The following is a 13,944-nucleotide window of genomic DNA, read 5'->3' on the forward strand; positions in this document are numbered from 1 at the left end:
TACAGTCCAGGCATGAATAAGGCTTCTCTCCTGTATGAATTTTCATGTGTCTGTTAAGGGCTGAGGTTCGAGGAAATGCCTTTCCACACTCCTGACATGAATAAGGCTTCTCTCCTGTATGAATTTTCATGTGTATGTTAAGGACTGAGAATTGAGCAAATGCCTTTCCACACTGCAGACATGAATAAGGCTTCTCTCCTGTATGAACTTTCATGTGTTTGTTAAGGTCTGAGGATTGAGCAAATACCTTGCCACATTCCTGACATGAATAAGGCTTCTCTCCTGTATGAATTTTCATGTGATCAGAAAGGTTTGAGGATCGAGCAAATGCCTTTCCACACTCCTGACATGAATGAGGCTTCTCTCCTGTATGAATTTTCATGTGTCTGTTAAGGGCTGAGGATCGAGGAAATGCCTTTCCACACTCCTGACATGAATAAGGCTTCTCTGCTGTATGAATTTTCATGTGTCTGTTAAGGGCTGAGGATTGAGGAAATGCCTTTCCACACTCCTGACATGAATAAGGCTTCTCTCCTGTATGAATTCTCATGTGTATGTTAAGGACTGAGGATTGAGCAAATGCCTTTCCACACTGCGAACATGAATAAGGCTTCTCTCCTGTATGAACTTTCATGTGTTTGTTAAGGTCTGAGGATTGAGCAAATACCTTGCCACATTCCTGACATGAATAAGGCTTCTCTCCTGTATGAATTTTCATGTGTCTGTTAAGGGCTGATGATCGAGGAAATGCCTTTCCACACTCCTGACATGAATAAGGCTTCTCTCCTGTATGAATTTTCATGTGATCAGAAAGGCTTGAGGATTGAGCAAATGCCTATCCACACTCTGGACATGAATAAGGCTTCTCTCCTGTATGAACTTTAATGTGTTTGTTAAGGTCTGAGGATTGAGCATATCCCTTTCCACACTCCTGACATGAATAAGGTTTCTCTCCTGTATGAATTTTCATGTGATCAGAAAGGTTTGAGGATCGAGCAAATGCCTTTCCACACTCCTGACATGAATGAGGCTTCTCTCCTGTATGAATTCTCATGTGTGTGTTAAGGGCTGAGGATCGAGGAAATGCCTTTCCACACTCCTGACATGAATAAGGCTTCTCTCCTGTATGAATTTTCATGTGATCAGAAAGACTTGAGGATCGAGAAAATGCCTTTCTGCACTCCTGACATGAATAAGGCTTCTCACTGGCATTAATTTTCCTATGCACTGAAAGCACTTAGGAATTAGTGACGGCTTTCCTGCAGGAAAAAGGCTTTTCTCCTGTATGAATTTTTATGTGACCAGAAAGGTTTGAGGATGGAATGCAGGCTTTCCCACATTCCTGACATGAATACATTTTCTCTCCAATATGAACATTCATGTGCATAAGCAATGAGGATTCAGTGAAGGCCTTTCCACTGTCCCGGCATGTATAAGGCTTCACTCCCTTATGAATATTTATGTGTTTAATAAGCTTTGAAGATTGAGTGAAGTACTTTCCACACTCCTGACACATATAAGACTTCTCTCCTATGTGAATTTTCATGTGTTCAGTGTGTGACGAAGAGTAAGTGAAGGACTTGTCATTCTTGAGACATAGATGACATTTGCTTCCTGTCCAGACTACCTTTGGATCATTCCAGTGTGACAGTTCTCTCAGACTGAATCCACCTCGCTTACCATCACAGGCATCCTGTATAGCAGGGGTATATAAGGGCACATCACAGTGCTGAGCACATGAGAAGTTCCCATCACATTGTTTATACATAGTGGGGTATACTCCATGGAAAATATGCTTGAGAGTATCTTGATATGAGGGAGTTAGAACAAACACTGGTGGCTTTTTGACCCAAGGTGATCCAACTGTGGAGGTCTGTGTCCTGTGACTGGGCATAACAGGATCAGGAGCACTGTGTCCAAAAGACTGGGTCCCCATATTACAGACCCTCTCTTCAATCCGATCCACCATTGAACAGATGATCCCTGCGTCCTCATTCCCATCATGATACAGGCAGGGCAGTTCCCTTGAGACTGGGTCCAACAGCACAAGATCATTCACAACCCAGCATGGCGTGCCTCTTCCCTATGGAACAGCACAGGGTTAGTCCAGTAACCTTTGAGTCCCCATGTTCAAAACCAACCTTCACATGTGATCCCCATCACAGAAAAACAATTCGCTACATGTTTGGATATCTCTGGAGAGAGACAGATATCCAGGCAAGACATAAGATTAGGGAGGGAAAATATTGTCTAAGCAGAGGAACAGAAACCATGATTTCTGAACCCTATATAAACAGACATAAAACACATCCTCACTTGGGGCTTGCTAGGATCTAAGAGCATATAACTTAAGACCGGGTGGGCTCTTCTGCACAACAGAAAGGAAACGGCCAAATCAGATTGCTAAATACCTCAATAGGGCCAGAGCAGTAGTATAGCAAGGAGAGTCCAGTTCGGAATTAAGCCCTGATATAAAAAATGAGCCCATTCCAAAGAAAACCCCCAAATATCACAGGTGTTGATCCAAAACAGAAGAAAAGTCTTACAATAGTCATATTCCTCCCAATATCCTTTTTTGAAATGTTCTACTATGGAGATCCCCAAGGCAGTGCTCTTATTTACTCTGGCTGTGTGCTCCCTGAGCAAATATGGTGAGGCTCGGGGACCAAGTACAGAGGTGAATGAGATCCAGTTTTCCATCTCTACTCACAAACCAGTTGAAACACTTGACCTAATATTATATCAAATCAATCACTGTATCTCTTCCCTCCCAAAATCATTTCCCACACAAATCACAGAATTTCTTTGTGCTGAAAACAATAATAAGACCTTTTGGTTAGACGATTCATTCAATTGAGGTTGGCACTCATGAGATTAATAGAACACATCTGGATGCTCCCACCATTGCAGAGACCACAGATGAGGTAAAAGGGCTGGACCAATGGGCACCACTCTATAAATCCTATGTGTTTGTGCACCGAGTTATCCCACCTCTACAATAAGAATAAGATTTGGAATTTGCAAATCTTACCAACACATTCCTGTTTGGAGATCTCGTTCTGAAAGGAAATTGTAGAATGGAGGAATTCTGAACTGGTGCTCCGCATACTAAAAACAAACCATGTATGAAATGTAAGACTCTGTTCAGGGACCAGAACAATACAAAATGGGGGGGGGGGTATTTGCCTTGCATGCAACTGATTCAGGTTGAATCACTGACATCCCTTATGTCCCCCTCTCCAAGCTCAAATAATTTCTGGTGGTTTTGTTGATTTTTCGTTTTTGGGTCACATCCAGTAGAATTCTGGAGTTACCCCTGGCTCTATACTCAAAAATCGCTCCTGCAGGCTCGGAGGACCATAGGGGATGCCAGAATTTGAACTATCGTCCTTCTGCATGCGAGGCAAATGGCCTATCTCCATGCTATCTCTCTTGCCCCTGAAATAATTTCTGAACACTATCAGGGCTGACGCAAAAACCACACAAATATTTAACTGAATGAAATCTATTTAAGAGGCAATATTATCCCAATTTTACGGGATCACTCATCAACGGTTTTAACATACAGATAAAAATATACTCCACCCCCCAAAAAACAAATTAGGGGCCAGAGTGAGGTTACAAAGGATAAGACTTCTGCCTTGCCTGTGCTAGCCTAAGACAGAATGCGGTTCAATCCCCTGGCGTCCCTTATTGTCTCCCATGCCAGGAGTGATTTCTGAGCGCATAGCCTGGAGGAACCGTGAGAGTCACCGGGTATGACCCAAAAGCAAATATATATTGGTATCTCCCCTGCCAGGTAAGTTTAGCAATAAATTCTGATCACAGAGCCATAGTAATACCCGAGGCTACGGGGGTGGACCAAAACCACACCAAAAAATGTGTTGAATAAAACCTGGCTCAATAAGCAGCAGAGTAACTGTATATTGTTTTCAGACAATAAATCAGTTTATAGAGTAAGGAAGACAGGTTAAGAGGGTCAAAATGAGGAACTTAAAGACGTCCACATTAGGGTTGCAGTGGGCTCAACTTTGGTTAAAAGATATACATCAAAGATAGTGTGAAAGTGACATGGGGCAGCCTGGGTGGGATTCACCTTGCAAGTGGATGAACCTAGTTCAATTTCTGGCATCACATCTATCCACAAAGTACTGCTGTGGTAATATATGAGAATAGAGCTACCAATAATTCTTGAAAATCACTGCAATGCTCCCAAAAGAAAAATAAAACAATTCTCAGTGTTCCTAAGAATTGGTATTTTCCTTGCAGGAGTGGATCCAGGTTTGATCACAGCCATCACAGTTGGTTTTCTGAGTGCACCAGAATTGGCTGAGAAGTACAGGGCCAAGAGAGACCACCAAGTACAACCATTAAGGCAGTATCAAAATGAGAGAAAAAAAGGGGCTGGAGAGACAGCACAGCGGTAGGACATTTGCCTTGCAAGCGTCCAGCCCAGGACAAAAGGTGTTCCAAATCCTGGCATCCCAGATGGTCTCCCGTGCCTACAGGAGTGATTTCTGAGCTGAGATCTAGGAGTGACCCATTATCTCTGCCATGTGTGACCCAAAATTGAACAAAAAGAGAGAGAAAAATATTGAGAGGAATCACTGAAAATGATCCAAAGGCAAAAAGAAGATTGTGGACACATAGAACACAAGGGCGTCCAGCTGCCCCAGAGAAAAGAACCCCAAAATGTGGTTGTATAATTAGCATGAGAGCATAGACAGTGGTTGAGGACCCAGAACCACAAATATTGACAGCCAGGGAACCAGAAAGAGCAAAGTCAAGAAAGCCAAGCTCCAGAACATTGTGGGCCTTAGCATCAAGAGCTGTAAACTGGATCAGGAGAAGTCATGCACCCCTGAGCCAGGAGACCAACACACCCTGCTCAGCACCCACATTTCACATGTGTGCAGGACGCTACAACAGTCCTCCACGGGGTCTGAGTGTTGGGTTTGTCTCACACTCACCTTCAAACACACCTCTCTGCAGCTTACCAAGGGCTCCTTCTTCCAACCAGGAGATCAGCACAGGCTTCACCCTGCACTGTCCTGCCCAGAGGAATGATTCATGGTTAGAGACAAACATGAAAGTCTTGTTTAAAACATCTCTAAAGCATTCAATAAAGTTGGATTCAGATGCACAATCATTTCTGAACATGGCCCCTTTCTCACCACCAAATCCATTGAACTCACATTCTTCTGGCATTCCGTTAGTGTCTGGACCAAGCAGATCGTGACACAATACTGATAATTTAAGATAGAGGCATGTAGGTTCTTCAGGGACACTCAGGGCTTGATCCCCAACACAACCAAGCCATGCCAGGATTGACTCCAGAGTGCAGAGCCAGATGAAAGCCTGAGATATGTTGGATATACCCCAAAAAAATCAACACCAAAAAGAAACAACAAAAGAAAAGTAGGGCCTGGGAAACCGTATAATTAGAAAACATAATTTGAGTACAGAATCCTCAGGTTTGATTGCCTGAATTACACCAGACAAAGATGACAGGGAGGCGCTGATGTCTTGATAACCTAAATAACTCATGAGCCAAGTCAAGCGTGCTCGAAACCAAGTAGGACTCATGGAGAATTGGAACGCTGGTAGAGTCATTTTATAAGTACCACTCCAAGTGATCACGAATAATGGCAGGAGTAGTTCCTAAGTTCTGAGTACTCCCATGAATGGTCACGATCTTCCCCAAACTTACAAAACTTAAATGGCTTGCATTTGGAAAAATTGTAGGATGTACTCACAGTGGTTCAGGCAGAAATCTAGCCCTAGGTTCAGGAATAATCCCTGGAGGCTTAGAAGATCAATGTGCAGCCTGGATCAAATCCAGTGCACAGAGGTCAAGGCAAACACCATACACAATGCACTATTTCTTAGCACTGTGGAATGACATTTACAATTATATAACTGGACTCTTCTAAGATAGAAAGTCAGACCTGGGAGGTTAAAACAATGAGGAGGGGCTTTGCAACTTTCGTGGGAGTCCCCCGACCCTCGGGGGTGTGGAAATGAAAGTTGCTAGTTATTAGTGGGTTCACTCGAGCAGAACCGACCTGTAAAGAAGAACTAGAGAAATTAGTAAAAGAAGCCTTCAAGACAACGCATGCTGTTCAAAAAGGGAAGTTTATTGTTGGGGGATCAGCTTTTAAGGGCTGAAACACGTCAGGGGTGTTACAAATTTTACACCAATCACAGTTACAAGCATTCATTAGCATAAACTGGGGCAGGTAATAGGGAGGGGCAAAGAGGTAGACCTGAGCACGTTTTACTAAAAGGCATAAGATTCAAACAGAGTTCTTAATGTTTGCTAACACAAAGGCAAACTCTATATTTTTCTTTCTGGCTGGATATATTGGGCTGCTCTGAATTACTTTATTTTTGTCTATTTCCTTTGTTCTCAAGGCATGGGCCTTTTGGTCACGTGGGTGACCAGATTAGGAATTACTGAGGTGTCCTATGTCCCAGGTTTCATCAGCTAGGCTCCCCACAGGGCTTGACTTTGGGGAACTGCAAAGTCAAGTCCCCTATTGAATGCAGATACTTGACGGATATTTGATTCTCTCCAAGGGACTGTAACAGGTGCACCAATGCAGCTCTTACCTATGTCCCTCAGGTGCTGGTAGGTCTCCAACATCACATCTCTGTAGAGTTTCCATTGAGAGGCATCCAGGCACAGCCACTCCCCTGGGGAGAAGATCACAGCCACATCGGAGAAGGTCACCATGTCCTGAGGCAGCACACACAGGATGGGTCAGGGTCCAAGCTCACCCAAGTTCTAGGATTAGAGAAGGAACCTCCTGGTTCCCTAAATAGACTCAAGTCCTCTATCTCTACTCTCAGAAGGAACCAGCCTCAAAGCCAATATGTAAATAGGCACCTCTAAATAGCCTGGGTGACAGGCTCCAAAAATCCCTATAGTTCAGCCAACAGACATTCAAAACAGCCAGGGGTTTCCAGACAGGGTCAATCCAAGGCCAATCTCTGGTTTAGAATTGGGTCTCCTAATGTTCTCAGGAATAACTCTTCTTTGGTGCAGAGTCAAGAATATACCGAGTATCACAAAATGGGATAAAATTCTAATCAAAACAAAACAGTCTGAGATAGAACAGCACAAAGAATTTATAACTAAAGCCCACAGGGAACTGCACTCACAGGAAAGGACCCAGCAACATAGTTTCTAGTAAGTCAGAAATTTCTTCACCCAGAGTTTTGACTTAGGAACCCGGGATGTGTGCCAGACTTCCGTGTATGGTCCTAAATGAAGTCAGTGAGAAGACAAGTGCCCAGGCATCAGCCGACCATCTGGGAGCTTAAATAAAATGCAAATGAAGAACGTTGTGCTGAACCTAGTAAACAGCCAGGACGGATCTTGCCTTGCACTTGGCTGGCCCAGAGAGAACCCCAGACTCCTCTTATGATCCATCACACAGAGTAGAAAGGACACCTGACAGCAGAGTCAGGAGAATCCCCTACTGGCTGTGGTGCCAGAACTAAAAATTAGTAATAGAGATGAACCCAGATGAGGCAGAAATGATGCTTTCAAGAATCCAGGATCAAGGATTTCTTTCGCAACATGGTAGGAGTCCATATTACCAGGAGATCAATGCTGGGCCCCAGGACTCCATAGAGTCTGAGACGTGCCAAGGGTGACCGAAGAACACAGATTCAGGGGCCAGGCCTGTGCACTATTTGGTGTGGCCCTCAAACCAAACAAAGCAAACTAGGACAAAAGTGGCCTCAAATAACAGTGTGTAGCACCTTGACAAGAAGTCATACCCTGACACTGGGGTGCTGTGCACTCCTGTCCTCCCACCCTGTTTTTCTCTAAGCTCACACTCCCCCCTACCTGCGAACAGAATTTCAAAAGGTACAGTCCCATCTTCAATTGTCTATGTTATTCATAAAGAGCTGCAGCAAGGCCGTTGTCACAAATCTCTTTAAGAAGACATTGCTGTGAGCACCAGAGAGAAGCCCTGACTGCAAGTGCCTGCAGTGGGGCTGGAAATGCCTGATGGGCCACAACTCTGGTCACTGGCAAGGCCCACATGAACACACAAAGATAAAAACTCCTTTCTTGGGATCAGAGCGATAATACAGGGGTAGGGCATTTGACTTGCATGCGGTCAACCCAGGAAGGACCCAGGTTCGATCCCTGACATCCAACAGGGTTCCCTGAGGGCTGCCAGGAATAATTTCTGAGAGCAGAGCCAGGGCTAACTCCTGTGTGCAGCAGGGTGTGACCCCAAAACAAAACAAAACAAAACAAAACTCCTTTCTGTCCAAGGAAACAGAATGGGGTTGGGATCAGGGTGTGAAAAGGACAAGAGCGCCTGCCTTGCTATACAGGGAGGAACTGCAGTCCAGAGCCCCTGGGAGCCCAGGACAGGGGCAGACTCCAGGGCAGAAGTACAGTAATTCAGTCCTCTTGAAGGCCAGCAGCAGAAAGGTCACTTGCACCCAGTCTGGTAGTGCTCTGCTCCAAGACTCAGGGTACAAACCCTCTGCAGCTCACCTACCATATGGTTCCCCCCCACTTTTAGGACCAAGCTTCGTGCAGAGTAGGACTAAGCATTGGCTTTGAGGGGGTGTTTCCTTTAGTGCAGAGATAGAAGAAAGTCCTCAACAGTATCTCAGTGCATCCATGAACTGTTTGATATTGTTCTTTAATTCCTGTGGATTCCTCAGGATCATCTTGATGGACAGAAGAGACTGAGAAAGAGGTGAGTCAAGCCTGAGGGAGGTGCTTACTTTGTGGTCAAGGTGTATTAAATACACCCCAAGATACACTTGATGCTGAAGCATGTGATCCAGGTAGAATGTGGGCCTGAACAGTTAAATGTAAGTAATTTTTTCTTTTTTTTGGTTTTTGGGCCACACCCGGCGATGCTCAGGGGTTACTCCTGGCTGTCTGCTCAGAAATAGCTCCTGGTAGGCACGGGGAACAATATGGGACACCGGGATTCGAACCATCTACCTTTGGTCCTGGATCAGCTGCTTGCAAGGCAAACACCGCTGTGCTATCTCTCCGGGCCCGAATGCAAGTAATTTTAGATATGACAGTGAGAGGGGCCAGAGAGATAGCATGGAAGTTGAGCATTTGATCACTAACAACCCAAGTAGTCACTGAATGCCAGAAGTAATCCACCCCTAAGCTCAGTGGCTTTACTAAGCTCTGAGCACTCCCACGTGTGGTCAAGTGCATCCCTAATCTTACAAAAAGTTAAATGGGGACGAATGACAAACCAGAGGTAGGGTGTTTGCTTTGCAAGTAGCTGACCTGGGTTCGATTCCCAACATCCCACATGGTCCCTTGATCCTGCCAGGAGCAATTTCTGAGTACAGAGCCAGGAGTGGCCCCTGAGTTCGCAAAAACCTAAATAAATAAGTAAATAAATGTTAAAAAATTTAAATGGCGGAGCTCGATATAGCATGGAGGGAGGGCGCTGCCTTGCCTGCAGAATGATGGTGGTTTGAATCCCAGCATCCTATATCCCTGTGCCTGCCACGGGCGATTTCTGAAAGTAGAGCCAGGAGTAACTCCTGAGTGCTACTGGGTGTGACCTAGAAGCCAAAACATTTTTAAATGGCTTGGATTTGAGAGAATTGTGGAAAATTTAAGCACAGTGGTCAGGGCTGACTCTCAGGTCTGTGCTCAGAGTTAATTCCTGAAAATTTATAAGATACATGTGCAGCCTGGATCAAACTTGGTTCACAGAGGTCAAAGAAAATGCCCCACAGAATCTTTTATCTCTCAGGACTGTAAAATTGCATTTAAAATTACATAATTAGGGGAAGATTTGCTGTAATGGTAGGTCATTTGTCTTGTATGGTGCTGACCCAGGATGGACTGTGGTTTGATCTCCAGGTGTCTCATATGGACCACAAATCAGGAGAGATTTTCGAAAGCATAGCCAAGAGTAACCCCTGACGTCACCGGGTGTGGCCCAAAATCAAAACATAAAGATAAAATGACATAATAAGACTCCTCTAAGATATAAAATCAGGATTTGGAGGGTAAGACAATGGGGAGGGCCTTCACTTTGGGTAACTACAAAGTCTAGTCTCCTATAGAACCCAGATCCCTGACTGATATGTGATTTCCCCCAAAGGGTCTGATCTTCAACAGTGCCCCAGGGTGGCTCTTATCTATGGCCCACAGGTGCTGGTAGGTCTCCAGCATCACATCTCTATAGAATTTCCTCTGAGAGCTGTCCAGGTACAGCCACTCATCTGGGGAGTAGCTCACAGCCACATCAGGGAAGGTCACTGTGTCCTGAGCAAGCACACAGGAGGGTAAAGGCTCAGGCTCACACATTCCCTGAATGCAAAGAAGGGAACTCCCAATATCCTAAAGGGAAGAAGTTCCTCTGCTCTCTCCACGAGGAAGAACAAGTCTCAAAGTCAATATGTCAACAGGCACGTCTGATGACAGGTTCCAGAAATCCCTGAGCATCAGCCAACATAAAGTGCGGACACTCCTCAAGTAAGTTCTTGGAAATAGTGGTATGCACACAAACATACCTGGGCCAATGTCCAGTATCACTAGATTCACTGAATATTGCCAAGAGTAACTCTTCCACATAGAGCAGAAGGTACTCTGGGTGTTTTGCAAAATGCTACACACACACACACCAGTGTAAATCTAATCCTAAAGCCCATCTCTTCTCTTGGTAGTAGGGAAAGAAGTAAAATTCAAGGGTCAGTTTGTGAGTCAAGCCTGTTCTTTTCCAAATCAGCACACGGTTACCTCCAAGGAAGCCCCTCATTGAGCAGATAAAAGTGATCTGACTCCCAATCGCTATGACTTTTCAAATGACCCTTTGCTTATATTTTCCTACTAGATCCACAAGCCATGGAACCGCAGACTTTGAAAGTGCAACTTCTGGGGCCAGCGAGGTGGGCTAGAGGTAAGGTGTCTGCCTTGCAAGTGCTAGCCAAGGAAGGACCTCGGTTCGATCTCCGGCGTCCCATGTGGTTCCCCCAAGCCAGGGGCAATTTCTGAGCACTTAGCCAGGAGTAACACCTGAGCATCAAACGGGTGTGGCCCGAAAAAACAAACAAAAAAAAAAGGTGCAACTTCTTTCTGAAAAGAAATGTATGAACAGGGAGGAAGCGAACTCTTCAGAGTGAAGAACAAAATATCTGAACTGCGTGGAATGATCAACAGGGGTAGAGAAATGGAGCTAAGGGTTTCAGACAAGGCCAACCCAGAGTCAATCCCTGGTATATACTTGGGTTCCCTCACATTGCCAAGAGTAGAGTAAATCCTTGGTGTAGAGCCCAGATGAAGCCCTGAGTATAGCCAACATGGAAGAAAAAAAATCTATACAAAAGAAGTGAAGTACCACAGCAGAAAGAAATCAAAACTAAAACCCAAATGGAAGTGCACATGCAGGAAAAGACCTACCCACAGAGTTTCCAGTAAGGCAAAAATTCTTCAGCCATATTTTAGAAAATTAAGCAAACTGGGGAGCGTGCTAGACCCCCATTGAGGTCCTGAGTGAAAAGTGAGAGAAGACAAGTGCGCCTGTATTGGCCTGCATCTAGGAACTGCAGGAAAACACAAATCGCGGCTGACCTAGGATGGATCGCTGGCTGTTCGAACACCAGGCATCCCATATGGTCCCAGAGCCAGGATCAATTTCTGAGCACATAGCCAGGAGTAATCCCTGAGTGTCACCGGGTGTGCCCCCCCCCAAAAAAAAGAGAACTTTGAGATAAACCCACAGAACAGCCAGGAGGGCACTTATTTTGTACTTGGCTGCCCAGAGAGAACCTCACACTCCCCATATGATTCATTCTGCAGATTACGAGGACAGAGGCAAGAAACCCCCTATTGGCTCTGGAGCCAGAACTAAAAATCAGTAATATATCTGATCCCTGATAAGGTAGGCATGAAGGTTTAGGGCAGAAATCTTGAGATCAAGGATTTCCTTAGCAACACTTTACCAACACATATTTTATGAACTCCAGAACCCCCATAGGGTCTGAGACCTGCAGTAGTGACCCAAGAACACTGTTTCAAGAGCCAAGAATGAACACACTGGGGGCCATTAAACCAAACACAGCAAACAAGGACAAAAGTAGCCTCAAATAACAGAGTCCAGCACCCAAGCCAGGGGCCACAGCTTGACAATGTGGGGGCTGAACACTCCTGTCCCCCACCCTGTCCTTCCTTATGCTCACACTCTGAACCTACCTGGGAACTGGACTTCCGATGGTGCAGATCCATCTTCCCTAGTACGTATTATTCCGGAAGAGCAGCAGAAAGGCAGTTTGCATGAATCCCTGTAGGAAAGACACGGCTGTGAGCACTGAAGAGGAAGAAAACCCCTGTCCTGACAGGAAGAGCCCGTAAGGACAATATTGCCAGTTGGGCCGTACCTCTGGGCACCAACTCAAGCCCAGGTGAACATACACAGACAGAAACTCCTTTCTCTCCTAGAAAACAGAATGGGGTTCGGATCAGAATGTAAATAGGATAAGAACACTGGTCTTGCTCTACAGGGAGGAACTTCACTCCTGAGTCCCTGGGAGTCTTGGGAAGGGGCTGACTTTGAGGCAGAAGTCCTGTCCATCACTGCCCCCTGCAAACTGGCAGTAAAATGGTCATTTGCACTGAGCCTGGAAGTGCCTCTGCCAGGGGGATTCACACGTGCTGCCAAGCTGCCATATGGTTTCCCCACACACACTGCTAGCACAGATATTTATACAATGTAGGGCTAATCACTGGCTTTGTGGAATTCAAGGAAGTAAGAAATTTAATTAATTCATTAATTAATTATCAGTCTTTCATAAGACCCATCTGCAACACGATTTCTTCTAGGAATAGTATGGTGTCAGAGGTGAAGCTCAGACCTTCCCCAAAAACCATACATCATTTTTATTCAATATGAACATTCTTTTTTTTTTTTTTTTTTTTTTTTTGGTTTTTGGGTCACACCCGGCAGTGCTCAGGGGTTATTCCTGGCTCCAGGCTCAGAAATTGCTCCTGGCAGGCACGGGGAACCATATGGGACGCCGGGATTCGAACCGATGACCTCCTGCATGAAAGGCAAACGCCTTACCTCCATGCTATCTCTCCGGCCCCCAATATGAACATTCTTATGAATAAGGTGTAAGAAGACAATGTAGGCCTTTCCATGTCATGCACATGAAAGAATTTTCTCTACTTGAAAATTTTCTTCAATTTATTTTGGGGCCATCCCCTTAGGTGCTCAGAGGGTTTTTCCTGACTCAGTATTCAGAAATCAGTCCTGCAGGGCATAGGACCAATAAAATCTTGAGATCCACTGAAAACAAAGGGTTTGGGAACACAGGAACCTGAGGCCACTGCAGGCCAAAAGAAGTCTGCACCCTCCCCCTCTCAGAGAGGGAATGGAGGCAAGGGCTGAATGTCAAAGACCTTCAACTACCCCCCCACCCTGCTCCTGGCAACCACCCTAGCAACAGGACAGTTAACCAAATTGGAAAGCCTAGGGGTGGGGTGGGGTTGGGAGAACACCTAGAAAAGCCTTCTTGGAACAAAGGACCATGGCCTGGGCCCAGGGTGGCAGCATCTCCCTCAGACCTCGGGGTTTCAAACATTCCATGTGGAAAGTGTATCAGGGGAGCTCTTTCTCGGATATGGAGCCACATCTTGCCATAATCAGGGCTGGCTGGAACTCAGCAGTCAGAACAGCCTGCCAAGCCAGAGTTTCCTGCACAGCTGGAGTCCTGGATCCCCCAATCACTCCCCAGGAGCCAGATCTGGAGAGAGCTAAGGAAGAGCTGCAGATTCCCTCTAGGGCCGCCTCTTCCCCCCAGTTCCTAGGAGCCACCAGGGGCCTCTCCAGCATCACTAGGGCCGTTCTTTCTTTCCTCGGTTGTGTCTGAAATTTCCCGCCTGGGCTCGTTCAAGCCCGTGTTCCCCTTAACCGCCCGATTCCCCGT

At 45.6% G+C, this 13,944-nt stretch overlaps 1 protein-coding gene across 1 annotated transcript; it reads right to left on the reverse strand.

Annotated features, from left to right (window-relative positions):
- Positions 1–463: 463 nt before the first annotated feature.
- LOC126000488 (zinc finger protein 501-like) lies at positions 464–12,244 on the reverse strand (the record flags this gene model as incomplete). The annotated part of the gene is given in 6 exon segments (XM_049767749.1): positions 464–1,180; positions 1,256–1,530; positions 4,971–5,051; positions 6,613–6,739; positions 10,100–10,285; positions 12,212–12,244. Coding segments are annotated over 6 exon segments (1,419 nt in total), but the record flags the coding sequence as incomplete, so codon positions are not given.
- Between the last annotated feature and the right edge of the window lie 1,700 nt (positions 12,245–13,944).

Source organism: Suncus etruscus (assembly GCF_024139225.1).
Source record: "Suncus etruscus isolate mSunEtr1 chromosome 15 unlocalized genomic scaffold, mSunEtr1.pri.cur SUPER_15_unloc_5, whole genome shotgun sequence".
In the NCBI taxonomy this organism is placed as follows: domain Eukaryota; kingdom Metazoa; phylum Chordata; class Mammalia; order Eulipotyphla; family Soricidae; genus Suncus; species Suncus etruscus.